The sequence below is a fragment of the Siniperca chuatsi genome, linkage group LG16 (genome assembly GCF_020085105.1).
Source record: "Siniperca chuatsi isolate FFG_IHB_CAS linkage group LG16, ASM2008510v1, whole genome shotgun sequence".
Lineage (NCBI taxonomy): Eukaryota > Metazoa > Chordata > Actinopteri > Centrarchiformes > Sinipercidae > Siniperca > Siniperca chuatsi.
In genome coordinates, this window is record NC_058057.1 from 11,347,996 (window position 1) to 11,358,245 (window position 10,250).

At 38.5% G+C, this 10,250-nt stretch overlaps 1 protein-coding gene across 3 annotated transcripts in view; it reads left to right on the top strand.

The window, feature by feature from the left end:
- Positions 1 to 8,149, top strand: part of ppp2r5cb (protein phosphatase 2, regulatory subunit B', gamma b) — a 32,924-nt gene extending 24,775 nt beyond the window's left edge. For all 3 annotated transcript variants that reach the window (XM_044170317.1, XM_044170318.1, XM_044170319.1), the window contains 12 exons: positions 664 to 774; positions 902 to 994; positions 1,164 to 1,294; positions 1,405 to 1,464; positions 1,694 to 1,802; positions 1,935 to 1,988; positions 2,599 to 2,769; positions 2,923 to 3,050; positions 3,149 to 3,250; positions 3,482 to 3,554; positions 3,969 to 4,085; positions 5,313 to 8,149. In XM_044170317.1, coding sequence (XP_044026252.1) covers positions 664 to 774; positions 902 to 994; positions 1,164 to 1,294; positions 1,405 to 1,464; positions 1,694 to 1,802; positions 1,935 to 1,988; positions 2,599 to 2,769; positions 2,923 to 3,050; positions 3,149 to 3,250; positions 3,482 to 3,554; positions 3,969 to 4,085; positions 5,313 to 5,447 — 1,284 coding nt within the window. In that variant the 3' untranslated portion in view covers positions 5,448 to 8,149. The remainder of the gene's footprint in view (positions 1 to 663; positions 775 to 901; positions 995 to 1,163; positions 1,295 to 1,404; positions 1,465 to 1,693; positions 1,803 to 1,934; positions 1,989 to 2,598; positions 2,770 to 2,922; positions 3,051 to 3,148; positions 3,251 to 3,481; positions 3,555 to 3,968; positions 4,086 to 5,312) is intronic.
- Positions 8,150 to 10,250: the final 2,101 nt, after the last annotated feature.

Here is a 10,250-nt window from a genome sequence, read left to right on the forward strand (position 1 = left end):
ATAGTATACTATTATACAAAATTATGAATATAGTAACATTATATAATTAATATATTTATATTATACTAACATTATACTTTTTATTTAATTGTATATGATTATACTTTACACTGATTTATACTAGTTCCTCAATCCATTCTTGCGCAAGGCTTTAATGCAAAACAAAACCTACAAATATTCTAAATGTTGGTTGTGTATTTCTTTAACTGCTGTATTGTCCAACTGGAATTAATACTAGTGGTAGGCTAAATAGTGTACTATTATATGAAATTATAATGAATATCAATGTAGTACTGACATACTATCATATTAACATTATACTATTTATTTAATGTTTATAATATTACACTAATACACTAATTTATGCTAGTTACTCATCCAGGTTGTGAATAGTGCATCTGCGCTGCATATCGATTTCAAGCGGTGCTCCTAAATTTTGTGCTGGTGCTCCTAAAATTTTCAGTAGAGAGCACTAGTGCTACTAGTGGAAAAAGTTAGTCTGGAGCCCTGATACATTGTTTTTTTAAATAAACTGATTGAATCTGTAATTGATGTCTGTGTCGAGTGTTGAAGCATGGTATCATGAATCTCTTGTGTTGATTGAGTGACATTGAATTTTCAGTGGATTGTTGAGCTGACCTACCTTTCTCTGTCCCCCCCCAGTTTTCTGGGAATATGTTTAGGACATTGCCGCCATCATCCAACCCCACGGGTGCCGAGTTTGACCCAGAGGAAGATGAGCCCACGCTAGAGGCTGCATGGCCACATCTACAGGTACACAGTACACACACAAATACACACACACTCAGACAAAGTCTTGCATATTCACTGTAAACTGATGAGAATAAATCCATTCAGCTGTTACTTTCAACTCTTTTAACCTCTGTTCTTCTTTCCACAGATTGTCTATGAATTCTTCCTACGGTTCTTAGAGTCACCTGACTTTCAACCAAACATAGCCAAAAAGTATATTGACCAGAGGTTTGTAATGCAGGTGAGCACATAATGATACAAGTTTGTGTGCATGGTTATAAATATTTGAGAGAAAGGGCAATCGTGTGCATTTTAATGATGCTTAAGTGTATTTTTCTTTCTCTTTCATAGATTTTGGTATTTGGTGCTCAGTTGAATTTGCTCTCAGTAACATTTTTTTTTATGCACAGCTCTTAGACCTGTTTGACAGTGAAGACCCCAGGGAAAGAGATTTTTTAAAGACCACACTTCATCGCATCTATGGCAAGTTCCTGGGCCTGCGAGCGTACATTAGGAAACATATTAATAACATATTTTATAGGTGAGTGAGTAGTTGAGTGGGGTACATTACTGACACTTGTGTTTGTGACTAATGCAGTGTATTTTGTTAAATGTACCACCATGATGTATCACTGTGTTGCTGTTTTTCAGGTTCATTTATGAGACTGAACATCATAATGGAATAGCAGAATTACTGGAAATATTAGGCAGGTAAGATGTTTTTGAGAGGTGGTGCACCCATAAAACTTTGTAGATGTTTTGGTTTCGGGGTGTAGTTTTGTTTTTGGTTTATTTCCAAAAACGGTTTTCAGTAGAAAAAATGATTAAATGGGCACATTCTTATTGATACGTACATGTATAGCCTTTGTCTTATCTCTCTGTTGTTTCTAGAGTCCATTAGAGTCTTAAGTACAGCTCTAGCGCTTATTTCTCCTTACAGCATAATCAATGGGTTTGCATTACCATTGAAAGAAGAGCACAAGATATTCCTGCTGAAAGTTCTGCTGCCTTTACACAAAGTCAAGTCTCTTAGTGTATACCACCCACAGGTAACCACTTTGTCAATCTTTAATATTGTGTTATGCTTTGCTCTGCCAAAAAAATCCAAACCCTTATAACACATCAGTGTTTACAATACTGCAGTTTGTTAGAAGTGGTAACGTGTTGTCTTTCTCCCTTAGCTGGCCTACTGTGTGGTACAGTTCTTAGAGAAGGATAGCACCCTCACAGAACCGGTAAGACATGATTTATTAATGTTATGTCATTAATAGTGTTGATTGAATTATCCTTTTAGTATCCTGTCTGCTCATGATTAGTTTCCAAAGTCTAGTTTTTGATATTACCTTACTATGCTTAGTTGCAATGTAATTTGTCAGGGACTCACTATAGTATATTTGGCTGGCCACCAAGAAAAACATGTTAAGCAGTCTTTCATTATGCTTTCAGGATTGAGTGGTTGTATTATTTTAAAATCTTAGTAAAGAACAGAGGAAATGCATTGGAATTATTTCGATAAAAATAAAAGGGGATAAAAAGACAGAAAACATTTGCTTGCTTAGCCTGTGTGATTTCAGTACAAGAAATAGGAAAACAAACTTAATCTGATTTTAGTGGATTTAAAGGTCCTCGATCCCGGACGACAAATACACTGATATACAAACAAAGTATATACATAGCTATCTGTGCTTATCTCTCTACATATGTGTCTGTCAAACTTTTCTAAGTCCTAGCTCCTGTAGTACTTCAATATGTCCAACTAATAATCAACAGATTATTAGTTGGACAGATCAACCGTCCATACATTCTTCTTCTCCTTTAATCAGCCTGTTGTCCTTTTGTGTGCAGACGGTGATGGCTTTGTTAAAGTATTGGCCAAAGACCCACAGTCCAAAAGAGGTGATGTTCCTCAATGAACTGGAGGAGATCCTGGATGTCATTGAGCCTTCGGAGTTTGTCAAAGTCATGGAGCCCCTCTTCAGGCAGTTGGCCAAGTGTGTGTCCAGCCCACACTTTCAGGTCTGACGTCCATCCCAGTACACGTATAATGTGATTTAGTATGTTTGTTATACACATGTGCAGAGGTTATGTGGGTACACTTTCTTTTTTTTTTCCCCATCAAAAGTTGTCTGTCTACATATGTAACCTTGTTATGAACTAATGTGCTGTTAGGTGGCAGAACGAGCTCTGTACTACTGGAACAATGAGTACATCATGAGCCTGATCAGTGACAACGCCGCCAAGATCCTGCCCATCATGTTCCCATCCCTCTACCGCAACTCCAAGACCCACTGGAACAAGTGAGTCACTGCGCAGGCTTTCCTTTGTGTCTATCTCTGTGTTTCTCTACTAAGTACGTAAATCAAGTGACCCGTGGTAATTTTTATCTGTCTGCCAGGACAATCCATGGGTTGATTTACAATGCTCTGAAACTCTTCATGGAGATGAACCAGAAACTGTTTGATGACTGCACCCAACAGTTCAGGGCAGAGAAAAGCAAGTAAGTCACAAGTGAGACGTCACATCCGAATTTCCAGTGCAGCTACAGCTCTCTTGGTCTTATTACACTGTCATAAACATCATACAAACATCATTAGAAATAGGGAAAAAAGGACTAAGCAGGTAAGTAAACCAGAAATGTCACCACAAACTCCTGAAATGCTTTGAAAATATATAACAGATTTGTGAAGTCAGTGTATCTTTGAGTAAATATTTCCTTTTGATGTGTCAGAGAGAAAGCCAAATGGAAAGAGAGAGAAGAAGCGTGGCTGAAGATTGAGAATCTTGCAAAGTCAAACCCACAGGTGAGAGATTTTAACCTAGTAATATATTAATACTGCAGACCTCTTAGTGGCTGATGGTGTATTGCAGGATTGCCTCAGTAACTATAGTCTTGTATGGGAATTTAATGTTTCTGTGACTACAATAATCACGCAGTATGGTACAAGTGCTTCAGTTGCACTTGTCCAATTACAGTCTTTGAGTATTCACCGTGCACCAAGAAAAAAAAAGCAGATAGAGGCTCCATATATGTTCATGGTGGCACTAGATAAAATGTCATTGAGTGTCCAAAATGAGTCTGAATGTGAAAACGAAAAGGTTCTTAAAGTTCATCAAAGATTTAAAGTCAAAAGCAGGAATAATTAAACACACCAGAAAGATTATATCAAAGTGTGGTGCCTTTTAACCGTTCCTCCTCTTCTCTTCTCCCTGTACAGTTTCTGACGTACATTGACTCGGCAGGCTCAGACGGTCCGATGGACATGGAGACAGACGGGCCGCTGCTAGACGATGTCAACATGCTAAAGAAAACAGTAGAGGAGGAAGCCACACAGGTAATGGAGTGTGCGTGTATAGTGTAATGTAGCAGTGAATATTCATGTGTTTTTGTGTGAGGCAGGTGCTGTGGCAGGGCTTGGTGGTTTATGCCCAAATACACCAAACTCCATGTGCCATGTGATTGCTTTGTGTAAACCTACTAAATCAATGTTTTAATAGACTGGTTGAAAGGGTTTCCCACTAAAATACATTTAGAACAATATACTCACTATTGTATTTTGTTAGTTTGGAAAAACACAGCTATGCTTTTATCTTTTGTTTATATATATATATATATATATATATATATATATATTTCAATCAATTCTCAGCATATTATTCTCGTTTCATGTGTAAATGACCGCAATTTTACTTAAGTTTGCCTTTCAAACACAGTGAAGATTTGTTTATAATAAAGACTGGAAGCTGCCTCGTGGGTTTGACAAACTTGTACAAAAAGCCACTGTGTCCTACTACATACCCTTTCAGCAGCCCTTCATATTTTAGTATGTTTAGTTTCTACAGTATATAGTGTGTGTATGCTCAATGTACATGTGATTGGACACAAATTCACTTTGAAACCAGCCACAGCTAAAACATTTGAGGCCATTTCAGGTAATGTTACACACTAGGAAGAAAAACTGTCTCCTTCACTCTATATCATAAATAATTTCTTCTGTGAAAGTGATTATTCAAAGCTAACAGACATGGGTGACGTGATTCACAAAGTATCCCAGCTGTCTTCCGACTTCCAAGTGGAATAGGGGACAAACTGTGAGAATTTAAGAACTAAATTATTTGCATTAAAGTCATTTGTTTGCCTTTGCAAGTGGTCATGCTCTTTTGCATGCTTTTTAAAAATTTTATATTTTAACTTTTCATTGCCTCATGAGGCTTGCTCATCTTGGCACTTATCCTGTCATGCCATGCAATTATTTACTCTTCATAAAAATGTTTTGCTTTGGATGTGCAGCTATAGTGAGACATTTGGATCGCACTGAAAATAAATTTTTTGGTGCTTGTTGAAAGTGTGAGAACAGGTTGGTTGGGAAGGCAGACGTGTTTTTGTCTGGATCAAATTTCAGAGGTAGAAAAATGACAGAAATAAGCGTGAGACATTTTCTGTTCACCTTTTGTAGACAACCTACTGTACAGAAGTGAAATGACTATGAAGTAGGTTTGGAGTATGTTTTAGTGCTATATGTTACTGATCACAGTCTGTCCCACTGTCTCCATGTGTCCAGATCCAAAAAGATCAGCGTAGAGAGCGCCCATTGATGCGGAGGAAATCAGAACTCCCAAGGGACATCTGCACTGTCACAGCCCTGGAGTTGCACCGGAGAGCCGAGGAAATGTTGACAACGCACGACGGCCACTAAGAGACCACCCCAGATCCACCTTAAGCCAGCAGCAGCATCCACAGAGGAGCCACAGGTCCACAGAGGCCAGCACAACAAAAGAACTCTGGTATCTCAGTCCAGCCCAGCACAACACAGAACTGAACAGTCCCAGCTCCACCTGACACAGGAAATGTCTCAAACCACACATCTAAGCCTGGTTCAGCTTTTCGGGACAAGCGGTGCTCGGTCCCTACTGATCCCCGCCCCCCCTCCGTCTTTTACCCACCTGGTTGTTGTCCAGCAGAGACGTCTGTGGTGCTGGACGGTCCTGCATGACCACGACATGCACCGTGCCCTGAACTTCACCCTAGATACTGTTGTGTTGTCTCATTTTTCGTCCCTTGTTTTTCTCTTTTCCTGTCCTTGTTGTATTATCGGGGTGCTGTGCTGCCCCCTTCTGGTCATTTTTCTCAGGTGTTCTGTTCTGTGTGTGAGCTGTCGTCTCTTCTTGCCTCTTCTTTATAGATGTCAGGTGCTTGTACAAATAATATGAGCTCCCAACTGTAACCTCCACAGAGGACTTCTTTAGTTTCATTTTTTTAAAAAGCATCTGTTGATGAGAAAATGTCAGTTGTTTCTATATATTTAAAATTAGCTATTTTTCTCATAACATTTAAACTAAACAGCTGTTTATATTTTTTCCTACATAGTATTTTAGGAGCTCTTCTCAGAGTAAAACACACTTCCTATCTGTATAACTCTTCTGTTTGGAGCTTGCTATTTTTTCTCAGTTAATTTTCCATTAGCTGTGAAGATTCATTGATCCTTCTGTTAATCAGGACAGGGTCATCTGGGACTCCCAGCGGAGTGTCTGGATTAAAAGCGTTACAACACAGTCCTGTTCATCAAACAGTGCTGGCCTGACAAAGATCCAGGTTCCAGATCTTTCTTCCTTTCTTCTCTCATTAATTTAGTTCCTTTCTTAAAAATGATCTTTTTAATTGTGTAGGCAATAAGATAACACAGGTTGCAGTGTGTGTCGGTGGCTCAAACAATGGTCAGATAATTTGTTATTACATGTTTAGATCCATTTGATTGGTCCTTGGGATGAGTCCAGCCTGAGCCTGGATTGCTGCACCAGTTACATGAGAGGGGATTGTGGGATTTATTTTTGGTTGCCTGTTCATATCCAGCCATTGTAGGAGTGTGTTTAACATGGTCATTAGCATTCAGTACAAGTCGCTGTCATTCATGTGAGGCTTACAAGAGCTCAGAGAGATGCAGTTGCTCGTCTGGGATTTACACGATGTTGCTGTGTGTTGAGAGAAGTCAAACGGGGGCAGAAACTGTGCTGATTGTAATCGCTTTTTCTACTCTTCTAAAGCAAGACCCTTTTATTTATAAAACACTTGTTCGAGATTAGACTGCTTCATAGATGAGGTATGTTTGGTTTGAAGAGGTCAAACATAAGCCTTTCTTTTCACAGTGCCTTTTATAGTCTAAGGGGATATTTGCTCAACCGAGAATCGAGTAGTAGCGTGAACTAAAATGCCAGATCGTTAAAAAAAAAACCCCTGTAACATTGGTTTCCAAAAACAGATCTGCACTTGGCACACCTCCAGCCACTTGGACTCCAGCACATGCCTTGTAGAAGCTACAAAGTTGATTTTGTAGTTACAAGCTAGAGAGCAATGAAGCACTTCCTGATAAAACTTGAAAGAAAATAGAACAACTGAAAAAACAAACTGGTAAAGAGTTGAAATCCTTGATGCTGTCTGTCTTGGTGTGTGGGGTCACCTCCCCCGGGTGCCAGTCGATAAGAGCTAGCCTCCACAGGAGAAGAAATCACTTCCCATCAGGACTTTTCCATTCTGTGCCCCCACTGTCCCATTCCACTTGAGATTTGTACCATTGTTTGACCCCTTCTGCCCAGATGTGCACACTTGCTATAACACCCCCCCAGTAAAAACCTACTAGCCTGTAGGGCTCGTTATTTGGACATCTATTTGATCTGCTTCTGGATGCTTGCAAGTTCTTTTTGTTGAGGTTTTATTCTTCCTTTGCCTGCAGAACCTCTTGTCAGTATTTCTACTGAATGTGCAAATTGTAAATAATACTGCAGTCACGCTGTTCCGTTCTCTCCATGTTTGTCTTGAAGAACAACATTCACCAAAGGCTTTTACAAAAACCTCATCCCCTTCTACCCTGGGTATTACAGTGGATTTGATGAATGGAAAGTGATTCCATCCCTTAAGTAATCTACATCCTCTGATTGTCCTATGATTTGTCTGGGTTGTCATGCAGGAGTCCCATTGGTCACTGTTGTTCTTCATGAAATGGCTTTAATATTGGCTTCTTTGGAGCTCTTCCTTTTACATAAGCTTTGTTTTCTTTTTCTTTGAAAAGAATGAAGTGTCCTTTAGTATATGTCTCATACTAAACGGCTTCATCTAATATTGTACATATAATGTACTTTTATTTTATGTTATAACTATTATTAAATGGTAGATTTCATATTTTGTACAAAATACCCCGTGTACAGAATACAGAGGTTATTAGCAACTGAAGAGTTGGTAAGTGGCACAGACGTCAACACATGTGACTATTTACATTTAGAAACCGTATAGGATTTGGATAGTTTTTTTATCTATTTGTAAACAGACATCTTTTCCGTTTTTGTTTTTCATCTCCAGACATGTGTTGAGATTCTACAAACATGAGCTTTTTGTGTGTGCTTTTATCCAAATCTCCAGTGGTGTACATCTATCTATATACAGCAAATAAAGAGAACATGTGAGTTTTATATTTTCATCCTAAAAAAAATGCTATGAGTCGTATTTCTTTTTCCCCGTGCAGTGCTCTTGGCGAACACCAGCCCACCTCCGGCCCAGGAGTCCTGTTCGGGGGGCTTTTAATCAAACAACCACACATTTCTTTCTGGAGAAGTGACCAGCTTTTCGTGTCTTTATTGTCAGGTTAGCATGAACATCAGTTTTGATGTCAGAAGAGAGGAGGTGGTGTAGCTATGTGTTTCTAGTTTATAAAAATGTCTTAGTATTTTTTCTCTGCAACCACTTCATGATACTGTGGATGGCGTTAGCATCCAGAGGTGTCTGTGTTATGTTAATGGTAACCAACCAAGACTTGATGCAAGCTAATGCAGTTAGACAAAGCTCTGGTAGTGGTTTCATGCAGGTTGAAATCTCAAATTAACAAAATTGTGACTTGAGTTCAGGTCATATGACATAAGTCTCCAGAGTTTGTTCCATCATTTGCTCCATCCAACTTTTTACCCAAGAAGTAACATCGGAAGCTATTCAAGATAATGTAACATAACTATTGTAAACATATGTGCACTAATTTTACATTGGATAAGCAAGTCAGGCACAAAATTTAAATATGAAGATGGGGAATACAGAAAGGACAGTTTATTCATTCACCTTTTAGGCCTTTGAAATTGTTGTACAAGCATTCATATAAATTATATAATAAAAAAAGTTGCTCTTCGTATTTATGAAATATCACATTTTTGTTGAAAGCTCCTTCAACCATGGAAGCTAACACTCATTAGTCATGAGTAATAAAACAAAATAAAAACCTTTAAGAAAGGAACCAAATCTCCTAATCCCACTTCACCATACTTGTAATCGCTGTTGGATTTGACAAATTTAAATGTAAATGCAGTCCTTTGCTTCCACCTGCTGGACAACATTGGTAAACTTCAACACCCTTGAAAACCAGATGATCATGAATATTTATGATCACTGCAGTGTTGACTTACATTATTACTGTTTTACTACTATACTAATTTTACCAAAAGGTGTAAATTCAGTGTTTATACATCTCTGTATATTAAACATAGACTACAATTTCTACCTCACAATGAATAATGAAGGTTTCATGCAGTTTACTTGGTAGTTTAAAAACAAATCTCATTTGCTATTACGTTGTTTAAATAATAATGATAATTTACCATGTGACTCTATTATAAGAATAAGCCTGGTTGCATTTTCTCTGAATGATCTGACATGTTGCTTCTTGTTGAAATAGGGAGTGTTGTCTTATGTGTCTGCTTTTGTTTGAAATCAGTTATTTTATCATGCTGCAGTGCTGAATTAGGACACATTAACAGTTAATTCATGCATTGCTGACTAAACTGGCATTGGCACTGGTTTCATTCATAAGCAGTCATATTTTCATACAGTATAATTTGAAGGACACTCCTTGCTTTTCTTTAGATGTTGCTAGGTGCTGCCATCAGAAATTCACAGACCTGAGAACACTGGTGTGTCTGAGGTCACTTAAGTTCCTCTATTCATTTGAAGACAACAGTGAGGTTTGGCACCCGCCCACCCTCTTGTGTCTAGCACCCCTGCTGGGATCTGAAAGCTGAACCCAAATGAACCTGCAGGGATTTAGAAAACAAATAGACGTGCACATTATTCGCCTCTAAAACACAAATGTTGAGCTGCTGCCATGACAGTGATGATGACACAGTTCCCTTTGGAACTTATTGTTTTATTACTATTTGATGGATTCACCCTCACTGAACTCCACAGATGCCATTTTTCAGGGTCAAACATAAATGTACGTATGTATGTATTTACTCTAAGAGAACACAATATTGTAGCATAATAGCCTTTGTCTCTAAATGACTGCCCTAATGAGGATGCAAATTGTCTCCCACAAAAAACCCAATTTGCCTCATTATCAACACATTGTACTGTAATTATCTAAGAGGAAATATTCCTCTGGGCTGGATGCGCCATTCAAAATCAAAATACGTCAGTGGTTTTTGTGTGTGGTTAAAAGACTGTGTACCTCTCTCTGCTCTCAGATGAG